Raw genomic sequence first — 14,964 nt, 5'->3', positions numbered from 1 at the left:
AACTGATAATGCTCATCAAAAGCTCATGAGACAGTACAGACAAGAACAGGTATTGAGAAATAGCCACTGGCTGATGGAAGTTACACCATTGGTCATCTGGCCGAGTTTTCAAAGTTCGCTATTATGTTATTTGCAATCTGGGAACCCATTTTGTTAAATAATAATAATAAAATAAAATACGATTCCCCCCTGGGGGCAGGGGCACCACCTCCATTTTGTGTTCATGTATATAGAAACAGGTATTTGGTGGATATTTTTGTCAAAATTAAAAAAAATCCACAGACATTCTAAATGAGTAGAGTAATATTACCGCAAACACAAAGAGCTAGCCCTGACTGACCAGGTAACTCTGAGAGTGTAAAATAAACCATGTACACTATCGGAGTTAAGGGGGTCCTTGCAAATATAACATTCGAGAACCTAATATGCCCTAGTGTCCTAATATGCCCTAGTGTTGTAAATATGTGTCATACATATTCTGAAAATCTGGAGACTTGACATTTAGTAATTGGGTCTTATGTTCAAATTAAGAACACTATAATGCTGTGCAAAAAGGAAAACCAAAGATTTGCCACGGACAAGAACAAATCTTTGCCACTGACTCATTTGTCCATATTATGACATTGATGACCACAACAACACTACATGTTAAGGGCAATGGTGCAGACAGATGAAGTTATTTGGGTTTATATATTTGTCTAACTGCTGCTGTCACAGTGTCACTTCCCCTCTTTTCGTTGCTGGATATTATGTAAATTATGTATTATGTAAATTATGGATATTGTTCATATGCAAGAGAGAAGTGTTGTTGGCGAAGGCCATGTTTCTCAAAGTGTGATCCAATTGGACCCTCAGATCTACTTCAGGGGATCCAGGGGGTCCCTAGCAAATTAGTGAACAGAGCATCAACATTTGTTTAACCCATACATCAGCTATTTTGAAAAGATCTTGAGAGATTAATTTGTTTCAGAATATTTCTGAAACATTTTAAAAACACACTCTTGTAAATGGGGTTCCTGGCACAAAATACTTTCAGGTGGGGGTATGCGGGCAAATATGTAAATTTAAGGGTCCTTGACATGAAACAGTTTGAGAACCACTGTGCTAAGGGCCAGAAATCAGCAGATTCTTCAAATCTAAAAAGTTATATAACCCTCCCTGTCCGGACCAGCCAGTACGTCACAAATCTGCCTAGCAAAACCCTCTGCAGAGACGGTAGAAATGAAATGCACTGTGGCGGGGTGACTGAGGCCATTGCGCCCCACCTTCCTACCTGTTGCTGTGTCTGGCTTATTAACATGGCTGTCTGGGTCCGAGTGAACTTGATCTTGACATTTGCAGCTGCATGGCTGTCAGCCGCAAGCGAGCGAGGGCGGCATGTGGAGCTTGTCTGGAGCTGGGCCACTTACATACTCAACACTTCATGTCAACAACCCCTTTAATGAAGGTGGCCTTTCCCCCCCCCCCCCCCCCCCCCCCCCCGTGGCCCCCTTTTTCATTTGGCGAGATCAAGGGGGTTCACCACCCAGCACTGTCTGTCTGTTGGCCCGAGGAGGCAGAAAGGCTGAGAAAGGAGCAGAAATGGACTTTGGAGTTGAGAGTTAACGTGTAACCCTGTTATATGGCAGTGTCGCTTCCCAAAGATAGGCAATCTACAAGCTCACAACGTGTGGCATCATAGCACGTGAGTGAGCTTGCAGATTGGCTATTTTCGGCAAGCGAAGCTGTCGTACGATGAAGTATAAACTAAAGCTTGAGAGGTAAACAAGGTCAGACCTGGCTACAACCTCTCTAAGTAGTTTATCCTATACTGTGTCTATGTATAGTCATTTGGTTCAGCATGTACAGAATAGTGAGTGGTGTTACATCATTATCTGTCACTAAATGTCTCTTCTGTTCAGCCAGCCAGTGAGACTCCACAGGGATCTGTCCTCTGCCAAAAGAAAACATATCTCACCCATGTCTTTACACCCGTAAACCTGCAATGTGACGATAAAGTTAGGATAAAGTCTGATTCTGATTTCATGACTGCATGAAAATATAACTCGTATATCTCTTTTGTATCCCCAAATCCTGAGGAAAAACTCAATCACTGAATAGCAGTCTTCTTTTTTTTTAATGGGACTACTACAGTACACTCCTTAACCCCATCTTCAGCCCTATGTTGTCAGGCCTACACCCCCCTCCCCTCGGCCCTTACTCCCATGCACGGCACCTCCAACACCAACGGTTCAAAGGAGAGCCGGCTCGCTTATCTGCCAAGGGTCAGAGTTTGGCTGGAGAGAGAAAGTATACTGGCATTAGGAGACACTGCCCTGCCAGATGATGTGCGTGCATGCATGCTTGTCTCTTCCACAAACGTCTGTTAGTCATCCTTCATTTCCTCCTCGTACCTTCCATGATTCTCCGTTCTTATTTTCCTCACACTATGCCCCTTTGACGCAGAAATGGCAGAGGGAGAGAGAGAGAGAGAGAGAGTCAGCCAACATGTCTTTCTTGGTCCTCTTTCCCTTCACGCTGGCCTCTTTCTTGCACATGAAAGGATCTGATGGAGGGTGGGTGGAGTGTGTGACTGTGTGCTATGCGAGGGCCCCAGTCAGACCCAGACACAACACAACACATAGACTCTGCAGGCCTCCACAGCTGGGCTGGAATGTGACCTGCTCCACATTTTAATGCCAAACTGCTCTCGCTGCGTGAGGAAGAAGCCTAGAACAGTGGTTCCCAAACTTTTGAGCCTGTGACTCAAAAGAGAAATTTGATGTCTCCCCGCCGGGGACCCGAACTAGTGAAAATAGCATCTTTAATACAAGCGTTGTGAGCTTGTAGATTGGCTATTGTCACTACTTCTTAAACATTTCTAATTTATGGAATTTCTTCATGAAATTACTTGAAATAATGTATATTTTTAAATGTAGAAAAAAAAGGTCAGTTAAAAATGTGTCCGCAACCCACAAATGGGTCCCGAGTCCGACCCAGTGTTGGGGAACTAGTGGCCTACAAAACCGTATGCTAACATGCTGTCCTGTACACACACTTAAGCCACACGCTGGGCAAGACCTACGCTGTAGAGTGTATCGGCGGAAGTAGCAGGATTTTAGCGGAATTACCATTCAAGGAAATGATGTTGGTGCTTTACAAATCTGCTTACATTCTATGTAAATGAAACAAGTGTTGCATTTGGTCAAATAATATCGTATCCGGGGGAAATACATCTGACGAATGTTCCGGCCCAACACTTCCGCTGATACACTCTCTGCCTTAGGTTGTGACCAGGCTTTTCTCTTCGCAGATGAGTAAGACTGGGACCGAGGCCAGCTACAAGCTCACAGTCACAACACGCCATGAAGCGACACTATTTTTGAACATTGACAATTTGTCTTAACAATTTTGATGAAAGCAATAAGGTACACTCGCACACTGTGTATTTGCTCGGGACATGAGTATTGTCTTATTTAATGAAGAAACTTTTCGGTCCCTCCCTCCGGACCTTCCTCAGGCATGTGCACGTTGCTTCATTAAATAAGACAATATTTTACCGAGCAAATACAGTGTGCGGGTGTACCTTATTGCTTTCATTGATGTCCACTGGCCTACGCACCAGTGCATATGCCTAATGTCTAGGTGTGCGAAGGTTTTCTCCTACAGTCTTAACAATTTTGAAAATGTGTGAATATTTTTTACCTATAACGATCAAATGATGAATGCCATGTTGAAAGTGGTTACATTAGACTGCTTTGATTTCATGTGAAGGTGCATAGGGTATATAAAGCAACACAACATCATGGAGCATTGACAATTGCAAACACAAGAGAGTTATCTTTATTTACCATCATGTTTCATTAAGTTAGAACACTAATAAGTTATATATGAGATAAGAGTATCTGTACTCTGCTCCTAAGGAAATTAACAGATATATTGACTATATTTGGTCACCACCGTAAAAGTTCAAAAGATCAAAACAATAAATATGAAGTTAAGTAGATAAATCCAGTGGAACCAAATAGCTTATTTGATTCTGGTAGATAAAACGAGGTTTTACATTGCATTATTGTGAGCTCAAGTGCTCAGAACATATATTACAAAATAGTTTGAGAATATACGCACACAGCGTAATGCAGCGTAATGCAATCATTCAGCTACATGAATGCCATTAGGTTAATTAAAACGTAATGCATAAGGCAATTTCTTGTTTAACTTAAAGCTACAATCCGTATGTTTTATGTCCGTTCTCTCCCTCTACAAAGGGGGTGAGGTCGTTGTAACAATGTCCAAACTACAATAAAGATGGCAGTGCATCTAGTGTCCAATCTGGTGTGCCGTCTGCTTCAAATAACTTTGTTGACATTGTCAACCAGTAGGTGGCTGACCCAGGGTCAAACATGTCTCAATGGAAGAGCAGGCAGATGTGCTAGATAGCCTATATTAAACATACTCTACAATACACATTTGTTAAAAATTTACAGTTTCCTGGATTATAGCTTTAAAACAGTTACAAAGATTAAATATTTTGTACATATGCTTTTCACTATAACTAGGCTATTTCTTCAGTGAATACACCTTGATTGTGATCTATAGTTTGCACTAAATTAAACACATCTCGAGTTAGCCACTGCCACTGTCCACAAATAATGTGCAAAGTAGACTGTAGAATACAACATAAAAAAAATCAAATGCATTATGAAGGTCACAAATGTATTCCTTGGTACAGTATCTACACAGCAATAAGGAATGAAGGAAAACAGAAACAAATAGGCACCAACAACCTCCAGATAACAGACTAATAGCTTAACAGACTAATAGCTTTATGGTTACTGACAGTCAGTCAGACTGGTGAGGTCAATGGAACTTCAAACCCAGAATTACTTTTGAAAAGAGTCCACCTGTCCTGGTTAGGAAACCTTGAAGCCCGTCACTGGATGGTGGAGAAGTCTTTGAGAAAGTCACAAGTCTTCTTGTGGACTACCTCGCGGAGTTTCCTCACCCTCCGTGTGCTGGAGGAGCCTACAAAGCTGTCCGGCTGCAGGACGGCCATGCCATTCTGCACGTCTCCCATGATGATGAGCTGCCCGTCTGGGGCCATGGTGATGTTGGGGCAGGGGCAGGTCCAGTCCATGTTCAGGAGTGTCACCTCCAACGGCTCCTGGCCGAAGAACTTGAGACCCATCTTCTCGTCCTTCAAGATCTCCTCCACCGTCACCAGGGCGTGGCCTGACTCTTGCTCCTCCGTCAGCTCGGTGACGCGCCCCAAGATCACAAAGTCACTCTTGCAGAAGCTGGCCACCATCTTCCCCCGTGGCTTGCACATCTTGCAGTTGTGGTTCTTTGGAAATGGGCACATCTCCTCGCAGGCTTCCTTGGATTCAAAGTTGTTCTCGTTGCCTCCGCAGCCTCCGTAGACAAAGGATTGACACTGTTTGAGGCTGCTGCTGTATGCCCAGCGAGGCTCATAGGCCTTACAGGGGCCCTGAAGGCTGGGTAGGCTGCAGGGGGCCGCTAGTTCTGCACCACATGACAGCATACAGCCTTGGTAGGTGTCAAAGTGGTTGCGGTTTTTATTGCACTGGCTGTATGTGAAGGTGAAGCAATTGTTCCTCTTTGACTCATAGTACCAACTCATGCTCTCCTCGCCACAGTCTCCTGTGTCAGGTGTTTTCAGGCACTCCTCAGCTGGAAATGGCAAGTTAGTACCATTGCCCTCAGCACTCTTACCCCTCGTTTCCCTCCTGATGACAACCAAGGGGAAGTGCGTTGAGATGGTGCCGCCGACATTTTTGGCCGTGCACGTATAAATGCCAGAATCCTGAGGTTGGGTATTGTATATGACCAGCTGGCCGATGTTGGTGACCACGACATTCCCTCGGACGTGATTGGGCCTCATTATGACGTTCTCCCTGCCCTCCAGCTGTTTCTCCCAGGTGATTTCTGGACGTGGCTTCCCGGACACCTCACACAGGAAGCTGGCCGTCTCGCCAGCAAATACCGCTTGTTGTGTGGGGCCACTGAGCATGGTTGGGGGGTGGATGTCGGCAGGTAGGGTGGTCTGGAGTGCAGTGGTGGGTCGTAGCGTGGTCTCCACAGGGATGGGGCTGGTGTTTGGCCACATCAAGTGGAACCTGTGGGTAAGTCAAGTAAGTAGAGACTCAATGTCCTGCTTGATTGAAATACCCACCAAAGAAGCTAGGGGTTATGAGTGTAGTAAAAGACTAGATACAAGATTAACTGTCACCATAAAATAATTTCTGTAACGTGGTTGTAATTAAACAGAGGAATATATTTTGGTGACAAAAAAACTTTGCTTTGCGTCCTGTTCCCCAACATCCATGATAATATAAAAATGTGAAGGTCAGCAACCCATGTACGAGGAAGGCTGAGACAATTGCCTGATCACATTGCATTCGGTGTAAGGAAACAGCTCATAATAGTCTTTGAACAAAGTCAGATTTAACCTTTTGATCAGCCCTTGTATTTGTCGGCTACAGTGACACCAGATAAATACGTACGCCATTCAAACATGCACTGCAAGGGTCACATTTGTTTACTCTCAATGAGTCACAGTAGTCCCAGGATGTTTACAGTGTACTCATTCATAGCATGAAATGACTTTACCTCGGCATAGCGGCGAACGGATGATAAAAGATGTAAAAAGTACTTAACATTTTTACCTGCAGGTGACCACAGAGATGGAGATACCCTTAGAGCACGCCTCTGCATCCATGTAGCACTTGTTATAGTAAGTCATGCCGTCGGAAGCACAGGTGAAGTGGGGCTCTCTCTCGCAGCGGTCGCGGCACTTACACACGGGCTGGCCATCCCAGATGTCACACTCGGAGCCCTGCTGGCTGCACATGAACTTGTCACAGGTGGCGCCCTTCGGCATTCCAATGGGGCCCCTGTTGCCCTTGATGTCCATGTAGCGTGCTGCCACACAGCTCTTGTTGCCACACACGTTGTTGCAGCACTTCTCGAATGTCTCGCAGTCCTGCATGTCGGGAGATTGAAAACATAAAACACCTGTTTAATACATTTGATAGCTCATTTGATAGCTCAAATAGCTACAATTACATATTCATCATCGACATCAAAATATAATATTTATTTAAGCTAATGGGGATCTAATAAATAAATCAATTTTAGTGCAGTCTGATGCATCAATGATCCAGAGACATTATAAGGAAAAGGCTTAAAAGTTCATGTTTCTATGGCAGACAGCTTGTCAAATACTACTGGATTCTAGCACATTTCAGTGCTAGAATTTGACAATATTTGCTAAATAAAAAATATTAGAAACATTATTGGCAGCTGTCAGTTGAAGCCCTTGAATATTAAAAGGTAATGGGGAATTCAAACACAGAAATCACAGTATTCTTACCACACAGCCTACCATAATGGATTTGTCAATAGGTGCATGTGTGGTTTACCTGTGATTTGATGTAAATGTATCTGCCTTTGGATCAGTATATTTATAGTAAGTGGGGGAGTCCCTTTGTGCCTTATATGCGTTTGGCTTAACATTTTATAAAGTCAATCCCCCCCTGCACATACAGTAGCCTGCCCTATACTATATCCTAATACCTGCACAAAAGTCAAATGAATAGCAAATCACAAAAGACTGCAGTGAATGATATAGTAACCATTAAGCAGCTGTGCCTAAAGGTGTAAAATATGACAGGTGATTTCAATTATTAGGCTACATCACAACAGTAGCCTAATATAGGCTATGTAATAGTAGGTACAAACATCAATCTGTTTGCACTTTCATAATAGGCTATGTACAGTAAACCAATATTATGGTTACTAGAATATTGTAGCCTACAACATCTTGCTAAATATTTAACAGGAGTGACCTACAATTCTTATATGTTGCAATATTCGCAATTATTAGGCTAATGCACCTTTATTATTATAGCTCTGGTCCTCTAATGCCTTATTGCCTTTGCGGCATTGTAGAGATAAGGACCAGAGCTACTTTATTATAAAATCATATAGCCTACAACAATTTGAGAAACAAAACAGCACGTGAGTGCGCACTGCTCTCCAAATGTCAACGTGGTCCACTCACTGGACATTATTTCCACTGAGTGTGCGCAAAGATATCGCTGGTTCATATAAAACTCACCTGGTCAGATTCACACTCGCGCATGCAGGTACTCATGGCGTCTACCCACAGGTTGGGGTTCATCTCGTTCGGGCACATGCCCGCGTGGGAGTACACCACCTTTGCCACGGACGACATTGGCATCGGCATGGCCCGCACACGGCAGCTGTTGTCTATGTACAGGAGCAAAATATAACACTGTCCAAGCAGGAACCAAATCCATCGGGGAAACAGCATCCACCACATGTCCTGCGCGTAACGGGACGATGATGATAACCACCGTGGAAGCAAACGATTCAGTGTTGTGGTGCGGAAAAGGTCCCTTCAAAAATACCGGTGAACTTATTATAAAACTAAGATCAAACCACAGGACATCAACCAAATACAGCCGAGAGACGCATAGCGTCTGCCATGGAGTGGAGAGCTCCCCAAGTCCGTTGCTCCGCGTTTAATAGTCCTAAGAGATTAGGCTTGCGGTATGCAAACCTTATTACTTAAGATACATGAATTACAGTGGCGCGTCTATCCCACAGCAAATCCCAGCTGAGTTACAGTTATGATGAATTTAATTAAAGAAAAAAAGGAAAGGGTTCTCCAATGGACTGCAAGCTGCGTTATTCGCTCATGGGACTGGCGAGACACCATGTGCGTAAGGACTCAGCCATTTTAACCCTTAGCTTGCAAAGTCGGAGTGAGTGAGAGCAAGCTGTCATTACAGAAATGTGTATGGATAAACATGAAGCCAAAACACAATTATTATAATGTCATAAATGATTAGTTTTATAATGTTTTGACAATATGTGAATATTCTCCAGGAGAAAAACTTAGCCCAGTCTTTATTGACAATACATACAACTGTAAATAGGCCTAGCCTATATGCCATTTCAACTTGCGACATGGAATATGCACGCTATGTCGAGTTCTTATGACTAATACTTAGCTAGCATAGTATTTTCTTTTAGGGACTAGGCCTACTATGTGCCCTGCTGTCAGATTAAACTTCAATTCAGTAGCATTATTGTCACTCCGTCCGTGTCCGTCCATCCGTCCGTCTGTGAACAGCTAATCTCCGGCACCGATAACTCAGTCGATGCCAAATTTTACACACACAATCCCTGGATGCCAACGATGAACCTCTGCCCCAAATTTTCCAGAACGGCTTGTTATAGTGCCACCAGGAGGCAGACTTTTGAAAACATTGGCTTTCAAAGTTTGCAGGATTGGCCCTTTTGAAACAAAAAGCTCAAACCATGAACGCAGTGTGCAATTTACGTGAAATCTTTCACAGACTTTCCTACTAGGCCGAGGAATATATCCCACCCTTTTCACATTGGCCTGTTATAGTGCCACCAACAGGTGGATGTTTGCAAAACACATTTTTGGAACAAAATGCTTCAAATCATCCAATTGCCATCAATGGTGTAAGAACAAATGGCACCCTTTTCACATTGGCCTATTATAGCGCCACCAGGAGGCCACAATCTGACCTGGCCTGGTCAAGACCTGTGCCCAGAGGGGAACGTTTTCTAGTTTTAGACTGCATTTCTTGCAACTGAAGTGTCATTCTCCAGAAGATGGCACCATACTCAGTGTGTTGATGTTGTATTTTGTATTCTTCGTGATAAGGCTGCAATGAATTCTCCCCTGTGATAATAAAGATATCCTTGAACCTTATAAGCGCAGCCTGTCACTGTAGCCTTAGCCTCGGAAACACAGACGTTTTTATTTCCAGGGAGGAAAAAGAAAGTCTGGGACCGAGTCCACTTCAATTCGGCTGCATAGAGTAGCGCAAACGTCGATCACTCTCTGCTGATTTCTGATCGTCTGCACCAATTTGTTAAATTAACGCACACATGTACACACACACACTCCTCTCTCTCTCTGTCGCTCTAATTAATTAGTCTCATGTCGCACAGCTGCGTCTAGATTCTCCCGGCGGATCCTGCCCCTCAAAAAGATAAAAGTTCATCAATCATACATATAGCCTATAGTAATTCATTTTCTCATTTGGTTTTATGTAGAAGTAGGTTGGCTTATCTGTCTATCCCTGTTACAATGTGCTATACTCCTGGGAGATGGATTGCTGAGGTGGAGCGCCACACCTACCATCGGCTCCCAGTAGTACTTCCCATACGATTTGCCACACCCAAGCTATGCTACTCATCAAGTAGCTCATCATCTGGTGTTATGTAATGTAATGTAATGTTAGTCTTTTCTACTAAAATAGTCCCTGTGTTCCTTGCCTGCCAAAGACAACACATACAGAGCTATAGCTACACTGTGCCACAAGGGGGCATTACACACCTGGACAAAGTACTCAACCAGTACTTGAGTCAAATAGGTATTGGTCAAATATTACTCAACTACAAATGAAGGTTGCTCCTTGAAATTTGTACTTGAGTTAAAGTAGGCTGCTGGTAAACCTTCCCATCCCAGTCGCGTGAATTCACATTAGGCATGTGTCTGCAGAAGACGCAAGATATTGTGAATTCACGTGACCAGGAATCCAGGATTGTTTACCAGTCTAGGCTACTGGAGTGTATGCTTTGAAAAGTATTCAAACTAGGGAACACATTACAAAGTACATTTTCTTTCTTTCTTTTTTTCCCCTTTTTTTCTCATTAGGCTGAAATGGAGAGAGAGAGATGGCGAGTGACACACTGCAATTAAAGGCCGCCATTTTCAAAAACACACTTTTATAGTAAAATAGCACTGTTGTGTGACAAAGTATGAAATAATGAATATATTTCATATAGCATAGAATATACATTTTATATATATTTAAAAAATAACGCTTATCGATAAGTGATCAATAGAATAGAAGAATACCTACACAAAATAAACTATAGTTGCGGCCCTAGTGTGGACATTTTGAACGTTACTCAAAATATGTCCTGACAAAGTGTCAGGCTGTCCTAAGTGGATACTATAAAGACAAAATGCTGTCACAACTCTCACATGCAAGAGGCCAAGTGTGGTCCGAACAGCTTGATGTCTTGTTGTGAGAAGCTGCTCTAATTCCACAATAAGCCAATTCCTGGAAACAAAACAGAATAAATGCCATGTGGTTCACTGACACTTTCAATAAAGCAAGTCTTTGCAAAACAAAACACCAGTCAGCAGCACCAGTCTTGTAATGATACAATACACAATACATTACACAACTAATGAAACAATAATGTATAAGAACCTGCTGATTTAGTTTAGCGAACATGAAGTATAAATTACAAGTTGGGTTTTGGATTCTACCTTACAACTGTAAACAGCCAGGGTAAGGTCAAATACTTATATTACTAATAAATGACAGATTATATACAGTGTATGTCAAAGAGAAGTCCTATGAAGGCCGAGCGATAGTAGTTGATTGATTGATTGAAAATTGTAGTAACAGTTTGTAGGTACATTTCAAAGATAGTACAGGTCAATACAAAATCTGCTATGAGGATAAAACCAGAAAAAGCACTAAGATTTATTTACATCAGGGTCCTCCATTTTCAATTCATCAACACCCATAATCCTATAATCCATAACCCATCATCATTCATCACATAACCATAAACTTAAGTAGTCACATAAACAATGAGAAACAAGTTCAACACTTTACATTAACCTCTCAACCTCCAAAGGGAATGTCCTAGTGCTTTCCATGAATGAGTGCCAACATATCCGTTTGTCCAGTCTTAATGATTGTATATATCTACCACGCTGGCATTGGACCCGGCTGAACGCCTCCGTACTGGGGTTGGTCGCTTCAAATGGCCCATAAAGGAGTGGGGCCTGGCCTGATAATATAACATCCTACTATAAATGCACCACGTCTCAGTACGCGTGTATGTACGTACGTCTGTAATCCACGTAACTCGAGAACCGTTTGCCCCACCGACTTCAACTTCAACACATGCGTGCCACACCACCACAGGGAGTGCAGTGCCCGGCCTTGAGTCGGTCGGATACGCGGTTGTGCAGAACTACCAGAAAAGGCTCTGGTCAGGCTCTGCCAGTGGACCTAATGAGCCTAAATCCCCTCACCTGTCCAATTTGCAGGCTTTGCCTGAGCCAATTGATTGCCATGGCAACCCCAGCCTTATTCCCCACACCTTCCATTTGATTTACTTAGTCAGTCCACTTTTCACACGTAGAGAGAGTGGTGTGGTGGGGTGTGGGAGAGGAAAGACAAGAGGAATATAACCAAAATCATTGTGTGTATCCCTGCACTGTTTACAACAAAAAATAGCTTACATAGAAATACTATATGAACAGAGCAACTATCTTTAATTACATTTGAATACTCGCACATGTTTTATACCAAGTGAAAGTGAACGAAAAACATTGGAATACAAATTTCAAAAGTTTATACCAAGTCAACCTCCTACAGTATATGGATGGATGTAACTATTTCTGACAGAAAATGCACAATACTTTTTTTTAATAGTTTAAGTTAGTCTTCCCTCAAAGTTGCAATGTAAAGGCTGTTTAAACTTGTATTTTATTCCCATTTATATCCAATATTTATTTGTACATACAAACAATACATGTTTTGATTGTTTTGTTCCATGACAATGTAAACGTATGTTTTTTCATGGCAACAAAGCCCCTGAATTGAAAATTGAATTGAGAGAGAGAGAGTTTTAAATGTGTTCTTCCACAATCTGTGCTTCCCAAGCTGCTCCCCTGCTGTGCTCAAAGAGGCCCAATACACTCCAGCCCTACCCCCTGCTGCTGCTGTGATGCGCACATGCACATACACACTTGCACGCACGCACGCACGCACGCACGCACGCACACCTACAGCAGAGAAGTGTACATTTCATATATGCACATGCACAGCACACATACTAACTTGACATTCAGTTTGTTTCCTATACAGTATCCTATACAGACTCGAACAGACAAACTGTAGTGTACTACACATTAAAAATAGAAAAAAATAAGCACTGATGGATACCTGCTAGGTCGAAACCCGTTGGTCATATTTCTTGTTGCCTTAAGCCTTGCTGATGTCTGAGGTGGGTGGGTCTTTCACTACCTCCATGATGCTCAGTGACATCATAGAAGGTATACGTTTGTTTCCCTGCCCACGTCCCTGTTTTTTTCTACAGGCAGGTGTTCCAATGAATTTCACCCGTGTTTAGTGATAGTGATAGAGAAAAATACCATGCAACCACAATGACTTTTATTTTATTAATTTTTTTCTTCACTGGACCATTCTCACTTGTCCCAGGAATGGGTGGACCAAGCTAAATTCCAAGCTCCATTATTGTAATTCTTTTAGATTTTTGTCTCCACCAGGCCGAAGGCATGGGGAGAGAGTATGTTTTGCACTCCGTCCGTGTGTGTGTGTGTGTGTGTGTGTGTGTGTGTGTGTGTGTGTGTGTGTGTGTGAGTGTGTGTGTCTGTGTGTGTGTGTGTGTCCTTCCGTCCGTCCGTTATCAGCTAATCTCCGGCACCATTGGCCCGATCCATGCCAAACTTTGCACACACACTCTCTAGATGCCAAACTACGAACCTCTGCCCCAAATATTCCTCAACGGCCTGTTATAGTGCCACCATGAGGCCGATTTAGGCAAAACACATTTCTGTAGATAACTCGTACACATTTTATCCATACATCACACAATTCGGTATACACTATCTCCATAGTCATGTGATCAACACAGATCTGCACAATTTCCCATCTTCCATTCTGATGGATAAGATTGGCTTCCAAAGCTCACATGATTGGTCCGTTTCTAACAAAACGCAACAAATCACAAATACAGTGTCCAATTTCCATGAAATTATACACGCACATTTCCACTAGGCCGAGGACGACATGCCACTATTTCTTTCCCAAATCAGCCTCACGGTGGCGCTATAACAGGCCATTTTCTGTTTTACCTATAACTGCATCGATCTGTATACAACTTATGTATGGGCACTCCCTAGAGGCAATGGAAAAACATTTTCCCTGCATCCCTCCACATCTGCCGGTTATAGCGCCACCATGAGGCCGATTTCTGCAAAACACGTTACGTTAGTCGCACAGATTTTATCCAAGACGAGCCTGTTGGATTTCTCAGATTCTACACTGATTAGCTAAGATTGCCTTCCAAAGTTTTCAGGAGTAGCCCGTTTTGTACAAAATGCTGTACATGTCCTGCTCATCCAGAATTATATCCTCAGAGATGCTATGAGTGATCTGGCTCTGCATTTCCTCAACAAAATGAAGACAATTGTTGCAAGAAACAAACAAACAAAAAAACATATATTTTTCATTTTTTTTGTGAGAAGTCATAATGCAATATTACCTCAAGTTGCCTGACGGCGGTGTCCAAGTGCCAAACATATCTGATCTACAAGCTCACAGTGAGCTAGTAGATGGGCACAGGACACCATCATACGAAGGAATATTATTTGGGCAATATCTCGACAGTGAGAAGACATTATCTTTTCTTTTTGACTTAAGTTAAAGTACTAATACCACAGTGTATAAATACTGTAGGTACTAATATGTCCTGTATTCAAAATATCTGTTTTGTATTAAGAATCAGTATCCAGGAAGTAAGTTGCAACTAAGGTTTTTCAAATAATATGGTACAAAGTAATATTTAAGCACCTCTTTAAAGTATTGAAAAATGGATGTACTCAAGTAAAGTAAAAGCACCTCAACAGTACTTGAGTAAATGTACTTTGTTACTTTCCACCAGTGAATCTGGATGTGTCCTGGCCCGCTGCCTCCCTGAAGCCCCTCCACCCCCTAACCTTAAAGACCTTGCATTCCCAGCATAGCCGACAGACACTGGAGGGGCTGCAGGGCATGCCACATATTGAATAAAGCCACAAGGACGACCCCCTGCGGTGCCCTTGCATGGCCTATCTGCCTTTAA

General features: G+C 42.7%; 1 protein-coding gene across 1 annotated transcript; it reads right to left on the bottom strand.

The window, feature by feature from the left end:
* Positions 1-4,912: 4,912 nt before the first annotated feature.
* wfikkn2a (info WAP, follistatin/kazal, immunoglobulin, kunitz and netrin domain containing 2a) lies at positions 4,913-8,344 on the bottom strand (the record flags this gene model as incomplete). Its single annotated transcript, XM_083779455.1, has 3 exons — positions 4,913-6,116; positions 6,666-6,982; positions 8,120-8,344. The coding sequence occupies 3 exons, from the start codon at positions 8,342-8,344 to the stop codon at positions 4,913-4,915; spliced, it is 1,746 nt and encodes a 581-aa protein (XP_083635581.1).
* Positions 8,345-14,964: the final 6,620 nt, after the last annotated feature.

This window comes from Protomyctophum parallelum (genome assembly GCF_964188405.1).
Source record: "Protomyctophum parallelum genome assembly, chromosome: 13".
Classification (NCBI taxonomy): domain Eukaryota; kingdom Metazoa; phylum Chordata; class Actinopteri; order Myctophiformes; family Myctophidae; genus Protomyctophum; species Protomyctophum parallelum.
The sequence above is the reverse complement of the archived record's forward strand: the minus strand, read 5'-3'. Positions and strand labels throughout refer to the sequence as shown.